The sequence below is a fragment of the Xenopus tropicalis genome, chromosome 2 (assembly GCF_000004195.4).
Source record: "Xenopus tropicalis strain Nigerian chromosome 2, UCB_Xtro_10.0, whole genome shotgun sequence".
In the NCBI taxonomy this organism is placed as follows: domain Eukaryota; kingdom Metazoa; phylum Chordata; class Amphibia; order Anura; family Pipidae; genus Xenopus; species Xenopus tropicalis.
This window is the reverse complement of record NC_030678.2, coordinates 174,566,629-174,586,852: the sequence shown is the minus strand read 5'-3', so window position 1 is coordinate 174,586,852 and position 20,224 is coordinate 174,566,629. Positions and strand designations below refer to the sequence as shown.

Sequence of the window (20,224 nt, the reverse complement as noted above, 5' to 3'; positions counted from 1 at the left end):
ATATAATACAACAATTATTAGATGTTTTTGTTAGGTTGTTGGACACACACTCTGGTTCTGGGTGTTTAACACCCCAGGTTTGAACCTCAGTAGAAAAAGCCATGTAAGCCTTCACCTACTACTAGTAACTTCACCATAAACCAAGTCTATTCTGTAATATGTATTCTATTATATAAGCAGAAGAGCTGAAGTCTTAGGCTAAGAGGTTGCCCCACTACTTGCTGCCCCAAAAGGTGAATTTGTAGGGACCCACAGCCCCTTGTGAGTGGGAGCATTCAGGGACAAACAACAAACAATGGAAGTTGGAGCCACCAAAGATTATTACGAGTTGTTGGCAGTTAGTGTTGAACATGACAGTAAGTGAGTTGAAGACTTAGAACTATAGTGAACTGCCTCTATATATAATTGGAGATATGCCCTAGTGCTGAGAGCAGCGGGTAGCCATAGGTGAACAAGAGACCCTAAAAACCGATATTGACCCCCATGTTGTTCTCCAATGTTTTTCTCCTGCAGCTGCTTTGGCAACCAGTGGGCTTGAGAGAGTAGAACCACAAGTACCGCTGCTCCAGATAGGCAGAGGCAAGGGCAAATCGTGCAGCTCTCTGGTTTCCAGTCCAAGAAATAGAGAAAAGGCAGTACAGGTTCAGCGTCAAAAACAGTCAGGGTCGTAGACACACTGACCAACAGAATAGGTAAAAAGTCAAGTGGAAGCGCATCAAGCTTTGTTGGTAAAACACATCAGGAAGAAGGCTGAATGTACAACATAAATAACTCTGGTTGAACCACCATGGGCCCTAAAGCTGCCCATACACAAGTCAGAGAGCTACTGTAGTGTTCACAGATATCTTTTTTGAGGTTCAGAGAAGGCAGATTTAAGGCAGGCAGTTTATAGGGGAGGCAGTAAATGCTTTTTATAGGCAGCACAGGTTCAAGGGATGCAAAACAGGGAAGGCAGCAGAGGTTAAGGGTAGGCAGCAGAAGTTTAGGGTAGGCAGGAGAGGTTAAGCGTAGGCAACAGATGTTAAAGGTAGGAAGCACAGGTTCAAGGTAGACAGCATATGTTTAGGGTAGGCAACAGATGTTAAGGGCAGGCAGCAGAGGTGAAGGGTAGGCAGCAGAGGTGAAGGGTAGGCAGCAGAGGTTTGGGGTAGACAGTGTCAGTTTAGGGTAGCAGAAGTTTAGGGTAGGCAGCAGAGGTTAAGGGTAAGTAGCACAGGTTCAAGGTAGGCAGCATAGGTTTAGGGTAGGCAGCAGAGGTTTAGGGTAGGCAGCATAGGTTTAGGGTAGGCAGTAGAGGTTTAGGGTAGGCAGCAGAGGTTTAGGGTAGGCAGCATAGGTTTAGGGTAGGCAGCAGAGGTTTAGGGTAGGCAGCAGAGGTTCAGGGTAGGCAGCAGAGGTTCAGGGTAGGCAGCAGAGGTTTGGGGTAGGCAGTGTCAGTTTAGGGTAGCAGAAGTTTAGGGTAGGCAGCAGAGGTTAAGGGTAAGTAGCACAGGTTCAAGGTAGGCAGCATAGGTTAAGGGTAGGCAACAGATGTTAAGGGTAGGCAGCACAGGTTCAGGGTAGGCAGTAGAGGTTCAGGGTAGGCAGCAGAGGTTCAGGGTAGGCAACACAGGTTCAGGGTAGGCAGCAGAGGTTAAGGGTAGGCAGCAGAGGTTTGGGGTAGGCAGTGTCAGTTTAGGGTAGGCAGCAGAGGTTAAGGGTAAGTAGCACAGGTTCAAGGTAGGCAGCATAGGTTTAGGGTAGACAGTAGAGGTTTGGGGTAGGAAGTAAAGGTTAAGTAAAGGCAGCACTGTTTATTGCTAATGCTTTGACACATTGGGAACAAAGGGCAGAACAGGGGAAGGTGCTGAGGGTGTGCATGTAACAGGCCTGTGTAACACACAGATACATTTGTAGGATCTATTTGTAAACATTCCAGAGCTCCCTGTTAGGATAAAGCAACACAAACACATACACAATTAACACTGGATACGACCTTAAACTAAAAATATTTCCTCTCTTCTCTCCAGGCCTGGAACCTAAGAACCTAGAGCTACTCTAGTGTTCACAGAGATCTTTTTTGAGGTTCAGAGAAGGCAGATTTAAGGCAGGCAGTTTATAGAGGAGGCAGTAAATGCTTTTTATAGGCAGCACAGGTTCAAGGGATGCAAAACAGGGTAGGCAGCAGAGGTTTGGGGTAGGCAGTAGAGGTTAAGGGTAGGCAACACAGGTTCAGGGTAGGCAGCACAGGTTAAGGGTGGGCAGCACAGGTTAAGGGTAGGCAGCAGAGGTTAAGGGTAGGCAGCACAGGTTCAGGGTAGGCAGCACAGGTTAAGGGTAGGCAGCAGAGGTTAAGGGTAGGCAGCACAGGTTCAGGGTAGGCAGCAGAGGTTTGGGGTAGGCAGCACAGGTTCAGGGTAGGCAGCACAGGTTCAGGGTAGGCAGCACAGGTTCAGGGTAGGCAGCACAGGTTCAGGGTAGGCAGCACAGGTTCAGGGTAGGCAGCAGAGGTTAAGGGTAGGCAGCAGAGGTTAAGGGTAGGCAGCACAGGTTCAGGGTAGGCAGCACAGGTTAAGGGTAGGCAGCAGAGGTTTGGGGTAGGCAGCAAAGGTTTGGGGTAGGCAGCAGAGCTTAAGGGTAGGCAGCAGAGGTTAAGGGTAGGCAGCAGAGGTTTGGGGTAGGCAGCACAGGTTCAAGGCATGCAGCAGAGGTTTGGGGTAGGCAGCAAAGGTTTGGGGTAGGCAGCAGAGGTTAAGGGTAGGCAGCAGAGGTTCAGGGTAGGCAGCAGATATTAAGGGTAGGCAGCAGAGGTTTGGGGTAGGCAGCACAGGTTCAGGGCAGGCAGCAGAGGTTCAGGGTAGGCAGTGTCAGTTTAGGGTAGCAGAAGTTTAGGGTAGACAGCAGAGGTTAAGGGTAAGTAGCACAGGTTCAAGGTAGGCAGCATAGGTTTAGGGTAGACAGTAGAGGTTTGGGGTAGGAAGTAAAGGTTAAGTAAAGGCAGCACTGTTTATTGCTAATGCTTTGACACATTGGGAACCCAGGGGCAGAACAGGGGAAGGTGCTGAGGGTGTGCATGTAACAGGCCTGTGTAACACACAGATACATTTGTAGGATCTATTTGTAAACATTCCAGAGCTCCCTGTTAGGATAAAGCAACACAAACACAAACACAATTAACACTGGGTACGACCTTAAACTAAAAATATTTCCTCCCTTCTCTCCAGGCCTGGAACCTAAGTCCAACCCAACACAGCAGGACGGAGCCCTTCGGCCCAACGCCATGTGGAACGTTACCAGCGCCCCCGGCAACACCACCCAAGTCTCCCCCACCAACAGCCAATTGGGCGTTATTATTCGCACAACCTTTTTTGTTTCCGTCCTCGTTTGCCTTTTCTTTTTCGCCTATTTAGTCACCATCATTCTGACCGTTTTCTTCACCAAACCTTCCCTGCGGGAAAACTCTCGCTACGTCCTATTCGCCCACATGCTTATTAATGACGTGGTCTATCTGGTCATGACGCTTTACTTGGCTATAATCACTAGTTATCTCCCAATGAGGCTCCCGGCCCACGTTTGCTATGCCATAGTCATGCTGTCTTCGGCGTCTTATAAAGTTACCGCTTATAACCTTGGGGTGATGGCTCTAGAACGCTATGTGGCCATTTGCTTCCCACTGAGGCACAGTGAGTTCTGTACCAGACAGAGATCTGCCATTGCCCTAGTTGGGATTTGGGCCATAGGGCTGATCCCTAACATCGCCGACTGCATTATTTTGAGCACCTCGGTTCCGAGCAGCTTTTTCTCCCTCCATGTGATATGCGCTCGCTCTGCTTTCATGAACACCTCTGTCCAGACCTTAATCCGGAACCTCACCCATATCTTGTCCTTCACCCTGGTGGGACTCATCATTATCTTCACCTACATTAAGATCATGATGGTGGCTCTGAGGGTTGACTCTGGGAAGGAGTCGGCCATCAAGGCCAGTAGAACCGTTATGCTCCACGCCATTCAGCTCTTTCTGTGCCTTATGGCTTTCAGTAACAACCTGTTGGAGATCTACCTCATGGAGTACATGTACCTCCTGCCCTTGGGCAGCTTCTTCTTGTTCATGTGTTTGCCGCGGTTTATCAGCCCTTTAATTTATGGGATAAGGGACGAGGTCTTTCGGAACTACATCAAGAGGTTTATGCTGTGCCGGCAATTGAGGGTTCACAAAATTAAAATTGTGGTTTTCAAGTAACAGTAACATCTGAACGTTGTGCGTTTATAGAATTAGGCACATCTACCTCCATGGCCAATGTATGTCTATGTGTATATAAACCCTTAACAGCTATTTAGAAACTAGTAGAGGTAAACCAATGAATGGTGGCTTATAGGAACCAATCAGCAGTTGTCTTTTACTAGCATAGAACAGTTAGATGTATGGTTATACTGGTCTGGTACAGTTAGAATAATGAAGTGATACCCATGGCTACTAATCAGCTACTAGCTTTATCTTGTTAAGTGCAGTCAGGATAATTAATGGGAACTCACAAGTAATATTAGGGGACTGTTCCTGCTGCCATAGTTTTACGGTATCTCTCTGTACAGGCTATGGGGGCTGTTCCTGCTGAATTGTGCTTAGTACAGGGGAATCCCTATGTGCCATAGTTTTATGGTATCTCTCTGTACAGGCTATGGGCAAACTTAGGGGGCTGTTCCTGCTGAATTGTGCTTAGTACAGGGGAATCCCTATGTGCCATAGTTTTATGGTATCTCTCTGTACAGGCTATGAGCAAACTTAGGGGGCTGTTCCTGCTGAATTGTGCTTAGTACAGGGGAATCCCTATGTGCCATAGTTTATGGTATCTCTCTGTACAGGCTATGAGCAAACTTAGGGGGCTGTTCCTGCTGAATTGTGCTTAGTACAGGGGAATCCCTATGTGCCATAGTTTTATGGTATCTCTCTGTACAGGCTATGAGCAAACTTAGGGGGCTGTTCCTGCTGAATTGTGCTTAGTACAGGGGAATCCCTATGTGCCATAGTTTTATGGTATCTCTCTGTACAGGCTATGAGCAAACTTAGGGGGCTGTTCCTGCTGAATTGTGCTTAGTACAGGGGAATCCCTATGTGCCATAGTTTTATGGTATCTCTCTGTACAGGCTATGAGCAAACTTAGGGGGCTGTTCCTGCTGAATTGTGCTTAGTACAGGGGAATCCATATGTTAAGTTTCCTGAGGGCTCTCTAAAATGGGGAGTTAATTTGGTTCTGCAACATCCTACCATATGCCTGTTGACTTGACCAGGCCCCTGCCCATAGCCCTTTATGGGATTAAAACAAGGTTTACATCGGTTAATAGAATTTGGGTGGAGGTTGTGAAGATTTTATAGGTAAAAGTGATGAATGGCCTGTAAAGGCAAAGCAGAATTATATCTTAGTTGGGATCAAGTACAGGTACTGTTTTATTATTACAGAGAAAAGGGAATCATTTAACCATTAAATAAACCCAATAGGGCTGTTCTGCCCCAATAAGGGGTAATTATATCTTAGTTGGTATCAAGTACAGGTACTGTTTTATTATTACAGAGAAAAGGGAATCATTTAACCATTAAATAAACCCAATAGGGCTGTTCTGCCCCAATAAGGGGTAATTATATCTTAGTTTGGATCAAGTACAGGTACTGTTTTATTATTACAGAGAAAAGGGAATCATTTAACCATTAAATAAACCCAATAGGGCTGTTCTGCCCCCAATAAGGGGTAATTATATCTTAGTTGGGATCAAGTACAGGTACTGTTTTATTATTACAGAGAAAAGGGAATCATTTAACCATGAAATAAACCCAATAGGGCTGTTCTGCCCCAATAAGGGGTAATTATATCTTAGTTGGGATCAAGTACAGGTACTGTTTTATTATTACAGAGAAAAGGGAATCATTTAACCATGAAATAAACCCAATAGGGCTGTTCTACCCCCAATAAGGGGTAATTATATCTTAGTTGGGATCAAGTACAGGTACTGTTTTATTATTACAGAGAAAAGGGAATCATTTAACCATTAAATAAACCCAATAGGGCTGTTCTGCCCCAATAAGGGGTAATTATATCTTAGTTGGGATCAAGTACAGGTACTGTTTTATTATTACAGAGAAAAGGGAATCATTTAACCATGAAATAAACCCAATAGGGCTGTTCTGCCCCCAATAAGGGGTAATTATATCTTAGTTGGGATCAAGTACAGGTACTGTTTTATTATTACAGAGAAAAGGGAATCATTTAACCATGAAATAAACCCAATAGGGCTGTTCTGCCCCAATAAGGGGTAATTATATCTTAGTTGGGATCAAGTACAGGTACTGTTTTATTATTACAGAGAAAAGGGATCATTTAACCATGAAATAAACCCAATAGGGCTGTTCTGCCCCCAATAAGGGGTAATTATATCTTAGTTGGGATCAAGTACATGTGCATAGAGGCCCCTAATAGCCAATCACAGCCCTTATTTGGCTCCTCCATGAACTTTTATGGTGCTTGTGTTGCTCCCCAAGTCTTTTTACATTTGACTGTGGCTCACGAGTAAGAAAAGTTGGAGACCCCTGCTCTAAATGGTGGACCTATTAGTCTCCTTAGCAAACTTGTTATTAATGTTTATTATTTAATATACACAGTGGACCTACCTGGCCAAAGGTCCGATGTAAGGGCTCGTTTACTAAAATGGTGCCGAAAAACAGGCATGGGTCGGCCATGTTGTTTCCAACAATGCACCATTTCTTCACGGCTGACACTTAGAATTGCACCTACTGGGGCCTGTTGGTGGGCCCAGTTAGTTAGGGGCAGAACGTGGGTGGTACTTAGGTTTAACCTTGCATGCCATTTACAAAGCTCAAGGATAATCTGCTCTCAGTGTTTGCCCTGTGCCCCCAATGGGGGGGCCCAATGCGCTAACAGAGGCGCAGCCAATGCCGGAACACGTCGCAGTTTCACTACCAGAGCGTTAATGTAAGCGATTTGTGCGTTGGTGCTCAGGGCTCTGTACCATGATTAGTAAATGAGCCCTATTGTCACTTACCTGCCTGATATTAATCAAGTGTAATTGAATAAATCACATGACACTTACACAACTGGGTGTTGGTAGGAAGTCTTATATTTATTCTGTAATTCCTTCTGGTTTGGATAATCCCATTAAACCTTCCTTGTTGGTTAAAGCAACGAGCACTGAAATTTGTTCTAAAAAATAAAATAATAAGAACATGATGCGCCGTGTGTGACTTGCCTGGTTCCGCACAGATTGCCGTTTGTGTCGGGGAGCGACAATGGGACCGTTCCCTCCGGCAAGAACCCTGTGTGAAACCAAGAGTGGGCGGGGCTTACACAACAGATACAAAATGGCGGAACACATATGCTTACATCTGGGATAGACTGAAATTCATTTATTCAAGTCCTTTTTCCCCCCAGCTTTTCAGTTTGGATTTTCCAGGGTCCCACTATTCCCAGCAAATAGGAAGAAAAAATGAGGAGTAGAGGATAAAATGGGGGTGCACTGGAGATTCATAGCAGGGCTCGAATGTGTGTTACTCACTGTAACAGGGGTCCATTCCCCTGATTTCCAGGCTTATAAAGGATCTTCCTCTTCAAGTAATTTCCTACACACATCCCCCTCACATTCCTGATTCAATGGGTCCCTCTTTCTAACTTCCTTGGGCCCAACCCATTGTATTCCCTTCAGTCTGGGGGGGGGGGTGTTGCCTGAGGAACTACCCCACACTACAATCTACTCTTACAGTCTTCTTGCAATGGGTCTTTTCCCCTGACTTCCCTGGGCCCTACCCATTGGTGTAAAGTCTTATGGGTGTCACCTGAGAAACTACCCCACACTACAATCTACTCTCCATGTGCCCTACCTGCTGGGGTCCCTACAGCCTGGGGAAATGCCAACCACTCCTTTCACATGTGTCTCACACCTCGTTCAATTGGTCCCCTGACTTCCCTGGGTCCTAGCCACTGGCATCCGTACCTGGGTCGGACTAAGAGTAGGGGCCCACCAGGGCTGTGACCTCAGGGCCCTTCACCCAAAGTCTGCCTCCACCCCCTTCACGCTGTATCCATTAAACCTCCTGGGGAGCGAGCTTGGGCAGGAAAGTGTGGGAGAGGGGGGCCCCATGAGGGCTGGGTCCCACCAGGTTTTTCCCGATGTCCCACAAGCCCAGTATGACCCTGATCCATACAGTCTGGGGTATAAAAAACACTCCCTTACATCATACAGTGGCCCCTGAGATCTACCTGGGCACAATGGCTCTCCTGCAAGAGCAACATGGGAGAGCAAAGTATCACGGGGAACCCTTCTTGGGGGACTCCTGCTATGAACCCCCGGCACATAGGCACAGCTGGAAACAAAACAGGTCGGTTAGAGCAATGAATACACTGCCAGTACCACCCGTGTGATGGAAATGAAATAGGCAGCTCTCCGGCAGCCTTGATTGGCTGAGTAACAGGGAGTAGCCTCTTACAAAGAATATATAGTACAGGGGCCACATACACGGTAAAGTCACTCACTATGTGACATCTACAAGTTGGGTTGCTATCTTTATAAAGTATATAAGTGATATAAAAGGGGCAGAATTATGATGCACAAACCAGGGGAGTGCATACCCAGGGTAGGACCAGCCAGGGGAGAATTTGCCAGAGTTCCTAACAGCCTTTCAGATGGACCTCCCATATCTCCACATCTGTTCCACAGCCATAACAGGGTCTATTTTTTATGATCAGGGTGGGTCAGGAGATCTGGTGGCATTTTCTCCATCCCTATAATGTCATTCAGTAGCCGCATAGTCTCCACCCAGTCATCAAACAACTCAGGGGCACTAAACACTAAGGGGTATATTTATCAGGCTGTGTAAAAAGTGGAGTAAAACATCACCGGTGATGTTGCTTATAGCAGCCAATCAGATGCTTTGCTTTGGTTTTCTAACTGTTGAAATCTAATTGCTGATTGTTTGCCCTGGGCAATATCACTGGTAATGCCACACACCACTTTTTACACAGCATGAATATATATACCCCTGTGTATCCAGAATGGGAGTCACCATAGGTTTCATCATCTTCTGCCAGATGGTCTTCCTCACACTCTGCCCAACCAGTAGCAGTCTCTGTGGCTCTAACTACCATGACCTATGGGGTCCCTTGATGCATCAGAAGCATTCCTTCCTTGTAGTCAGTTGCCTGTTGTCCTTTCATACTGGCTGACATGCTCCTACCCAGAATACTCTTTAGGATCCTCACCGACAAGGCCCTCCCATGCATTCCCACCAATACAATCCTGCATTTCGGAGGGGCTGGGGGCATGTAAGCACCCCATCCCTGTCCCCTCCCAGTCCCCTCCCTGTCCCCTCCTGTCCCCTCCCAGTCCCCTCCCTGTCCCCTCCCAGTCCCCTCCTGTCCCCTCCTGTCCCCTCCCAGTCCCCTCCCTGTCCCCTCTCAGTCCCCTCCCAGTCCCCTCTCAGTCCCCTCCCAGTCCCCTCTCAGTCCCCTCCCTGTCCCCTCCCTGTCCCCTCCCAGTCCCCTCCCTGTCCCCTCCCAGTCCCCTCCCTGTCCCCTCTCAGTCCCCTCCCTGTCCCCTCCTGTCCCCTCCCAGTCCCCTCCCAGTCCCCTCCCTGTCCCCTCCCAGTCCCCTCCCAGTCCCCTCCCTGTCCCCTCCTGTCCCCTCCCAGTCCCCTCCCTGTCCCCTCTCAGTCCCCTCCCTGTCCCCTCCCTGTCCCCTCCTGTCCCCTCCCAGTCCCCTCCTGTCCCCCTCCCTGTCCCCTCCCAGTCCCCTCCTGTCCCCTCCCATTCCCCTCCCTGTCCCCTCTCAGTCCCCTCCCTGTCCCCTCCCAGTCCCCTCCTGTCCCCTCCCATTCCCCTCCCTGTCCCCTCTCAGTCCCCTCCCTGTCCCCTCCCAGTCCCCTCCTGTCCCCTCCCAGTCCCCTCCCTGTCCCCTCTCAGTCCCCTCCCTGTCCCCTCCCTGTCCCCTCCTGTCCCCTCCCTGTCCCCTCCTGTCCCCTCCCAGTCCCCTCCCAGTCCCCTCCCTGTCCCCTCCTGTCCCCTCCCAGTCCCCTCCCTGTCCCCTCTCAGTCCCCTCCCTGTCCCCTCCCTGTCCCCTCCTGTCCCCTCCCAGTCCCCTCCTGTCCCCTCCCTGTCCCCTCCCAGTCCCCTCCTGTCCCCTCCCTGTCCCCTCCCAGTCCCCTCCCTGTCCCCTCCCTGTCCCCTCTCAGTCCCCTCCCTGTCCCCTCCTGTCCCCTCCCTGTCCCCTCCCAGTCCCCTCCTGTCCCCTCCCAGTCCCCTCCCTGTCCCCTCCCAGTCCCCTCCCAGTCCCCTCCCTGTCCCTCCTGTCCCCTCCCTGTCCCCTCTCAGTCCCCTCCCTGTCCCCTCCTGTCCCCTCCCTGTCCCCTCCCTGTCCCCTCTCAGTCCCCTCCTGTCCCCTCTCAGTCCCCTCCCTGTCCCCTCCCTGTCCCCTCCCAGTCCCCTCCTGTCCCCTCCCTGTCCCCTCCCAGTCCCCTCCTGTCCCCTCCCATTCCCCTCCCTGTCCCCAAACTTTGGCATCATTCAGACAAGTGAGTTCGAGTGGCAGCAGATACACAATGCACAGGAGTCCTGTGTGTACTACAGGCACCATAGACTATATACTTGAGCCCGGACACCACTACCCCTCTGTATTTTGGACTGGATTTTAATGATGCAACTGCTTTGTAACTGAGCGCTAAGGCACTAAGGCAGGGGTGTCAAACTCAATTGCACAGGGGGCCAAAATCCAAAACACACATTAGGTCGCGGGCCGGACAGGATAAACATTTATTGAACTCACTAAAACTAAACTTTTAAAACTTTGTGCTTTTCAGCAATAACAAATCAAATCATTCAGTTGCCTTTGCTCTTATGTCTCCTGGCGCGGCGCACATCCAATCCATTTTCACTGAGCATGCCCGCAATGATTCTCATCTGTACAGTTTTGTTAAAAAAAAGCTTCTTGAAGAGGTCGGGCAGGAGGGGCTATGCGCACATCCGCGTTGTAACGAGTGAAATACAGACAAGAAGAATGCGTTGGTGCAGGCAGTGCATGCAGATTGGGGGCATGCAAATAATGCGTTGGGGTAAGGTGCCCTATGTGTTGGGATTGAAACCAAAGCTAAAGTTTAGATCTCCTTTAATAACAATGATATATAAAATGATCTTGCGGGCCTTGAGTTTGACACATATGCACTATGGGGTGTGTTTTTGTGCCCCTGGGGGATCTAGCACTTTCATGCCCTCTGTTACTTACCCTACATTGGCCAGCAACACCTATTCAGCCACGGCTACTAATGTCTGGCCCAAAACCAACTGATGGTCTGTGGGTCGATATGTGGGGGGGGGGGCAGCAGGGGGCCCGCCTTGTGCTTAGGCCTCCCTTACCATTTGGCCTGGTACTGTTGTGCTAGGCCCTGGGCTTCTCTGTACCAAAACATTCCCCAGAATGAATAACCAACGTATAGTTACATCATATGAATTAACCTGTTAAAAAATCTTTCCAAATTTTAATATATATAATCAGTATGTATTGCCCTTTTACATTGTTTACATTGAGCCGCCATTTTGTGATGGGCTGTGTGCTCCCTCAGAGATCAGCTGACAGGAAGTGATCGTATGCAATTGAAAGGGAAGAGCTGTGGGTTGCAGGCATTCTCAGCTCTAATGAGGGGCACTGGGGGGCCCACAAGGCTTCCCCCTGTGACTATGGCAGCCCAGACCATAGTATAATGTAAGCTAGAGCCCCCCCATACAGCCCTGGCACTGAGCACAGGAAGTCATTATTCTCTATGGGAGCAACTTGACTTTGGGGGTTCAGAGAAGAGTCACTGCTGCTCCTGCTGTTATTTGGGGCCCCGGGACCCTGGGGAGATATTTTATCTGCATTTACAGATTCTCACTCATGATGACAAGTAACTAAGTGTCTCAGTGGGAAAATCAGAGCAGTAGTGACATTCCCTGAGTCTGGTATCCAGGCACGATAGGGCCTCTCCCTGCGTCTCCTGATGGGGCTCCCCTGGGGCCTGTTAATGTTGCACCACTGGGAGCTCAATCAAAATTAACCCAATGGCCACTGGCCCATTAAACAAACATAACAAATAAGTGTTTTGTCATAGCTTGCGTGCTAAGGGGTTAACAGCGCACAATACTGCAGGGAGCAGGGAGCACATAAATACTTGGCGCTGCCATCATAGCCAACCCACAGCCGGGGCATTAGGGGCACTCACCGGGCAGGAGCTGCCGTTGTCCTACAGAATAGTGATGGTCCCAAACTGACGGAACTGCCCAGGCGAGTATTCACTGAATCACAGGCCGTCTGGTATTCACTAAAGGGCAACTGCACCAAAAAACAGTTTGGCATAAGGAATGAAAATATAACTCTAATTTCTCACTGGGTTTATAGTTATGTGTAACTGTCACTGTGTCTGTCCCTTTCCCTTCTCTGCACTGCTGGTTCTGACTCCTGATACAACTCCCCAATACCCATTCATTCCTCATTCTCACTGGGTTTATAGTTATGTGTAACTGTCACTGTGTCTGTCCCTTTCCCTTCTCTGCACTGCTGGTTCTGACTCCTGATACAACTCCCCAATACCCATTCATTCCTCATTCTCACTGGGTTTATAGTTATGTGTAACTGTCACTGTGTCTGTCCCTTTCCCTTCCCTGCACTGCTGGTTCTGACTCCTGATACAACTCCCCAATATCCATTCATCCCTCATTCTCACTGGGTTTATAGTTATGTGTAACTGTCACTGTGTCTGTCCCTTTCCCTTCTCTGCACTGCTGGTTCTGACTCCTGATACAACTCCCCAATACCCATTCATTCCTCATTCTCACTGGGTTTATAGTTATGTGTAACTGTCACTGTGTCTGTCCCTTTCCCTTCCCTGCACTGCTGGTTCTGACTCCTGATACAACTCCCCAATACCCATTCATTCCTCATTCTCACTGGGTTTATAGTTATGTGTAACTGTCATTATATTCTTTAAAAATTCAGCAATTTTAAAGTTAATTGTAATGTTTACTGTCTCCATCTTGCCCTACTGTCTCCATCTTGCCCTACTGTCTCCATCTTGTCCTACTGTCTCCATCTTGCCCTACTGTCTCCATCTTGCCCTACTGTCTCCACCTTGCCCTACTGTCTCCACCTTGCCCTACTGTCTCCATCTTGCCCTACTGTCTCCATCTTGTCCTACTGTCTCCATCTTGCCCTACTGTCTCCATCTTGCCCTACTGTCTCCATCTTGCCCTACTGTCTCCATCTTACCCTACTGTCTCCATCTTGCCCTACTGTCTCCATCGTGCCCTACTGTCCCCATCTTGCCCTACTGTCTCCATCTTATCCTACTGTCTCCATCTTGTCCTACTGTCTCCATCTTGCCCTACTGTCTCCATCTTATCCTACTGTCACCTTCTTGCCCTACTGTCTTCACCTTGCCCTACTGTCTCCATCTTATCCTACTGTCTCCATCTTGCCCTACTGTCTCCATCTTGCCCTACTGTCTCCATCTTGCCCTAATGTCTCCATCTTTCCCTACTGTCTCCATCTTGTCCTACTGTCTCCATCTTGCCCTACTGTCTCCATCTTGCTCTTCTGTCTCCATCTTGCCCTACTGTCTCCATCTTGCCCTACTGTCTCCATCTTGCTCTTCTGTCTCCATCTTGCCCTACTGTCTCCATCTTGCCCTACTGTCTCCATCTTGCCCTACTGTCTCCATCTTGCCCTACTGTCTCCATCTTGCTCTTCTGTCTCCATCTTGCCCTACTGTCTCCATCTTGCCCTACTGTCTCCATCTTACCCTACTGTCTCCATCTTGCCCTACTGTCTCCATCTTGCCCTACAGTCTCCATCTTGCCCTACTGTCTCCATCTTTCCCTACTGTCACTACCTTGCCCTACTGTCTCCATCTTTCCCTACTGTCACTACCTTGCCCTACTGTCTCCATCTTTCCCTACTGTCACTACCTTGCCCTACTGTCTCCATCTTTCCCTACTGTCACTACCTTGCCCTACTGTCTCCATCTTTCCCTACTGTCACTACCTCGCCATACTGTATACATTTAGCCCTACTGTTCCAATAAACTACTGTATGTCTCCTTTTTCACTCTCTTCCTACTAAAACTGTTGCTCTGTGCTGCCCCATAATATAGCGACCAGGGCAGTTGTGATAATTTGCACCACCGCAAAGGCAGATCTATCTACAATTGTCGTAAAGGGGTCGACAAAATTTGAAATCTCTAGAAAGGCCAAGACACAGATTTGGGTTCCCTGAGTGATTGCCATTTGTAACCAAAACATCTAGTTGGTAATGGTGCAAGGGTATAATGGGCCAGTCTACTGCTCAATCTTATGCCCACTTCCTGCATCTTGTTGTATTCTGATTTATATTTTACACAAAGTGTCAATAAAGCCAAATTGCCATTAAGCACTCTGCCATAAAGCAAGAAAGGGCAACTTGTTTTACAAAAATTCAAACCTGAAGTTTTTCCCCCAAATCTGTTTTTCTTTTTAGGCTTTATTACACAATAGAGTTCTGATGTACAAGAATGGTGCAAGGCACAAGGCGCTAGGTACATTCACATTGGCACAATTAAAATTGCCAATTTCACTTGATTTACCATTCTGCGTTGGGAAATCAAAGGTGGCGGCTTGCACTGGAATTCTGGGTAAAAACTTTGTAGGAAAAAACATGGCAAATATTGCCCTTTTCACATTGCACTGGCTTTGTAAATGAGCGCTATTGTTGTACATGGCAAGACATTTTCCTCTGATAGTTACGTACCCCATAATCCCCCATAACTTCATTACTCCATTACTCCTGCCCTCAAAGCCTCTGCAGATAACTCTGACGTCTATTATTATTATGGTGCACTTATACCTCTTTATTTCCTTGTAGGTGCATCTCAAACTGAACATCTCTGCCCGCCCCAAATACACTATTTCATTCTGAATAAGCCCCCAAAGCCATGGCTAACGGCACGGATCTCCTGGCCCAGTTCTCCATCACCAACAGCAAGACCGGAGAGATCGTGAGAATGACCGCCCTGCTCGTCATGTTGGTGACCTTCTGCATCTTCCTGTATTTCGCTCTGCTTCTACTGAGTGTCATCTTCGCCACCCCTCACGTCCGGGAACAGTCCCGCTATGTACTCTTTGCCCACATGATCATTAACGACACCGTGAGTCTGTTCATCTCTGTATTCCAGTTTGTAGCCGCCATGTACAGTATTCCCATCCCCACCGTCATCTGTTGGGTCATGATCATCTTTGGCAAAGTGTCCTTCTTAGTGACTCCAGGCAACCTGGCGGTCATGTCCCTAGAGCGCTATGTGGCCATTTGCCACCCCCTGCGGCACGCCGAGTTCTGCACTTGCCAGAGAACCAACGCAGCAATATTGGTCCTGTGGGGGATTGGACTCGTTCCTGTGGCACTTGAGTTCATAATTATGGGCTACTTAATTGGGAAGAGCGTCTTGTCTGTTAATGCTATCTGCTACTGGCTCGCTCCAGAAGTCAACAGGGTGCAGACCATTATTCGGTTGATTACGGATTCCGTCAGCTTCACCTCGGTGGGACTCGTTATATTCTACACCTACATTCGGGTGCTGTTGGTTGCTCGGAGAATGACTTCGGGGAAATCGACGGCGTCCAAAGCTGGGAAAACAGTGTTACTCCATGGCTTCCAGCTGCTGCTCTGCATGTCCTCCTTCACCAGCACCATCACCGAGACCTACCTCATTGCCTATTTCGCTTTCATTCGCATAACCAACTTCCTGGTGTTATTCTTCCTGCCAAAAATCATCAGCCCCCTCGTTTACGGGATGAGAGAAGAAGTGTTCAGCAAATATGTGAAAAAGAGGCTTTGCCCGCCCCGCGGGAGGCAGCTATTCAAGAAAAGGAAGGTTTTTTCCATGAATGGGATCAGTAGAAGTTAATGGGCCCCACAACAGAATCTTCTGAGGGTCCCGTTACCCTGGGAAAATGACCCATTTATCACTAATATCTTTTAGGAATTCTACTTATCCCCTACACCCCCAGCAACTGCAACCCATACAAATTATGTTTTTTTAATAAAATGATGTTTTACAATAAATGATTGAATTCAACCCTACTGCATCTTTGGTTCAGAGTGATGGGTCCTTACTGTATGCACCGGGGACCTCTTCTGACTGTGTTAGGGGGCATTTGGGGTGAGTGCTTATTTGTGCCCCTGGGTACCCCTGGAACTATAGCGGGGTGACTGTTACCCCAATGTTTCTATATATCTGTAACCTTGTTATGGGCTAAGGGGGCCCAGCCTGAAGGCCAGTTAGGGGGGGATTTGGGGTGAGTGCTTATTTGTGCCCTGGGTACCCCTGGAACTATAGCGGGGTGACTGTTACCCCAATGTTTCTATATATCTGTAACCTTGTTATGGGCTAAGGGGGCCCAGCCTGAAGGCCAGTTAGGGGGGGATTTGGGGTGAGTGCTTATTTGTGCCCTGGGTACCCCTGGAACTATAGCGGGGTGACTGTTACCCCAATGTTTCTATATATCTGTAACCTTGTTATGGGCTAAGGGGGCCCAGCCTGAAGGCCAGTTAGGGGGGGATTTGGGGTGAGTGCTTATTTGTGCCCTGGGTACCCCTGGAACTATAGCAGGGTGACTGTTACCCCAATGTTTCTATATATCTGTAACCTTGTTATGGGCTAAGGGGGCCCAGCCTGAAGGCCAGTTAGGGGGGGATTTGGGGTGAGTGCTTATTTGTGCCCTGGGTACCCCTGGAACTATAGCAGGGTGACTGTTACCCCAATGTTTCTATATATCTGTAACCTTGTTATGGGCTAAGGGGGCCCAGCCTGAAGGCCAGTTAGGGGGGGATTTGGGGTGAGTGCTTATTTGTGCCCTGGGTACCCCTGGAAGTATAGTGGGGTGACTGTTACCCCAATGTTTCTATATATCTGTAACCTTGTTATGGGCTAAGGGGGCCCAGCCTGAAGGCCAGTTAGGGGGGGATTTGGGGTGAGTGCTTATTTGTGCCCTGGGTACCCCTGGAACTATAGCAGGGTGACTGTTACCCCAATGTTTCTATATATCTGTAACCTTGTTATGGGCTAAGGGGGCCCAGCCTGAAGGTCAGTTAGGGGGGATTTGGGCTGAGTGCTTATTTGTGCCCTGGGTACCCCTGGAACTATAGCGGGGTGACTGTTACCCCAATGTTTCTATATATCTGTAACCTTGTTATGGGCTAAGGGGGCCCAGCCTGAAGGCCAGTTAGGGGGGGATTTGGGGTGAGTGCTTATTTGTGCCCTGGGTACCCCTGGAACTATAGCGGGGTGACTGTTACCCCAATGTTTCTATATATCTGTAACCTTGTTATGGGCTAAGGGGGCCCAGCCTGAAGGCCAGTTAGGGGGGGATTTGGGGTGAGTGCTTATTTGTGCCCTGGGTACCCCTGGAAGTATAGTGGGGTGACTGTTACCCCAATGTTTCTATATATCTGTAACCTTGTTATGGGCTAAGGGGGCCCAGCCTGAAGGCCAGTTAGGGGGGGATTTGGGGTGAGTGCTTATTTGTGCCCTGGGTACCCCTGGAACTATAGCAGGGTGACTGTTACCCCAATGTTTCTATATATCTGTAACCTTGTTATGGGCTAAGGGGGCCCAGCCTGAAGGTCAGTTAGGGGGGATTTGGGCTGAGTGCTTATTTGTGCCCTGGGTACCCCTGGAACTATAGCGGGGTGACTGTTACCCCAATGTTTCTATATATCTGTAACCTTGTTATGGGCTAAGGGGGCCCAGCCTGAAGGCCAGTTAGGGGGGGATTTGGGGTGAGTGCTTATTTGTGCCCTGGGTACCCCTGGAACTATAGCGGGGTGACTGTTACCCCAATGTTTCTATATATCTGTAACCTTGTTATGGGCTAAGGGGGCCCAGCCTGAAGGCCAGTTGGGGGGGATTTGGGGTGAGTGCTTATTTGTGCCCTGGGTACCCCTGGAACTATAGCGGGGTGACTGTTACCCCAATGTTTCTATATATCTGTAACCTTGTTATGGGCTAAGGGGGCCCAGCCTGAAGGCCAGTTGGGGGGGATTTGGGGTGAGTGCTTATTTGGGGTGATTTTGGGGTGATAGAGCAGCTGAAGAAGGCGGAGTGCCTGGTTCCAGCCACACATCCCGCTGTGCCGGAGAGTTCAATGAGTATAATCTATAACTAATAATAATATAACTATTACAGAAATGCAGGACATTCATTGAACTATGGAAAGTCTCTCCTATAACCCACATAGGGCTTTATTGGGCTTTATTGGGCCCAGCTCGGATAGTTACACAAGCGACTGCTTTCAGCTCAAACGTTTCTCAAAGAGATTTTTTGCCTATTTTGACATTATACCCAGCGCAGCACAAACTCTCTCCTTATGAAACAGCCCCCATAGTTATACAGGCCTTGGTGCAAGGGCCAGGCTCTAACCCTGCATGTTTCATTCACACAGGCCTTGGTGCAAGGGCTCTAACCCTGCGTGTTTCATTCACACAGGCCTTGGTGCAAGGGCTCTAACCCTGCATGTTTCATTCACACAGGCCTTGGTGCAAGGGCTCTAACCCTGCGTGTTTCATTCACACAGGCCTTGGTGCAAGGGCTCTAACCCTGCGTGTTTCATTCACACAGGCCTTGGTGCAAGGGCCAGGCTCTAACCCTGCATGTTTCATTCACACAGGCCTTGGTGCAAGGGCTCTAACCCTGCGTGTTTCATTCACACAGGCCTTGGTGCAAGGGCTCTAACCCTGCATGTTTCATTCACACAGGCCTTGGTGCAAGGGCCAGGCTCTAACCCTGCATGTTTCATTCACACAGGCCTTGGTGCAAGGGCTCTAACCCTGCATGTTTCATTCACACAGGCCTTGGTGCAAGGGCTCTAACCCTGCATGTTTCATTCACACAGGCCTTGGTGCAAGGGCTCTAACCCTGCATGTTTCATTCACACAGGCCTTGGTGCAAGGGCTCTAACCCTGCATGTTTCATTCACACAGGCCTTGGTGCAAGGGCTCTAACCCTGCATGTTTCATTCACACAGGCCTTGGTGCAAGGGCTCTAACCCTGCATGTTTCATTCACACAGGCCTTGGTGCAAGGGCTCTAACCCTGCATGTTTCATTCACACAGGCCTTGGTGCAAGGGCTCTAACCCTGCATGTTTCATTCACACAGGCCTTGGTGCAAGGGCTCTAACCCTGCGTGTTTCATTCACACAGGCCTTGGTGCAAGGGCTCTAACCCTGCATGTTTCATTCACACAGGCCTTGGTGCAAGGGCTCTAACCCTGCATGTTTCATTCACACAGGCCTTGGTGCAAGGGCTCTAACCCTGCGTGTTTCATTCACACAGGCCTTGGTGCAAGGGCTCTAACCCTGCGTGTTTCATTCACACAGGCCTTGGTGCAAGGGCTCTAACCCTGCATGTTTCATTCACACAGGCCTTGGTGCAAGGGCTCTAACCCTGCGTGTTTCATTCACACAGGCCTTGGTGCAAGGGCTCTAACCCTGCGTGTTTCATTCACACAGGCCTTGGTGCAAGGGCTCTAACCCTGCATGTTTCATTCACACAGGCCTTGGTGCAAGGGCTCTAACCCTGCATGTTTCATTCACACAGGCCTTGGTGCAAGGGCTCTAACCCTGCGTGTTTCATTCACACAGGCCTTGGTGCAAGGGCTCTAACCCTGCATGTTTCATTCACACAGGCCTTGGTGCAAGGGCTCTAACCCTGCGTGTTTCATTCACACAGGCCTTGGTGCAAGGGCTCTAACCCTGCGTGTTTCATTCACACAGGCCTTGGTGCAAGGGCTCTAACCCTGCATGTTTCATTCACACAGGCCTTGGTGCAAGGGCTCTAACCCTGCATGTTTCATTCACACAGGCCTTGGTGCAAGGGCTCTAACCCTGCATGTTTCATTCACACAGGCCTTGGTGCAAGGGCTCTAACCCTGCGTGTTTCAGTCACCCAGTTAGAATACACCACTGGTACACAGAATACCACACTGGTTTTAAAAACAAGAGGCCAAAAAACTTCCTACAAGTGGGAGGAGTCAGGTTAGCTTAGTGGTAGGGAGTTGGCCCAGTAGGCGTGGGTCTTCCGCAGGGACCCGGGTTCAATTCCCCTCTAGGCCGTGAGCCTTTCGTGAGAAAATGGACAATCGCTTAACCTCCCAGGGTCCCGGTACGAAGCTTGCCTTCATTGTGAGGCAGGTTA

At 49.1% G+C, this 20,224-nt stretch overlaps 1 protein-coding gene and 1 pseudogene across 1 annotated transcript; both read left to right on the top strand.

Moving 5' to 3' along the window:
* LOC116406442 overlaps window positions 1–20,224 on the top strand; it is a 954,163-nt pseudogene that overhangs the window by 836,708 nt on the left and 97,231 nt on the right.
* On the top strand, window positions 14,903–16,108 carry LOC100495609 (odorant receptor 131-2). Its single transcript, XM_002942407.5, has one exon. It carries the CDS (start codon window positions 14,969–14,971, stop codon window positions 15,935–15,937), a length of 969 nt encoding a protein of 322 aa, XP_002942453.2. The 5' UTR covers window positions 14,903–14,968; the 3' UTR covers window positions 15,938–16,108.

What these genes read in the sequence shown, in the direction of transcription:
- LOC100495609 (XM_002942407.5), top strand. Translation starts at nt 14,969, where the DNA reads ATGGCTAACGGCACGGATCTCCTGGCCCAGTTCTCCATCACCAACAGC.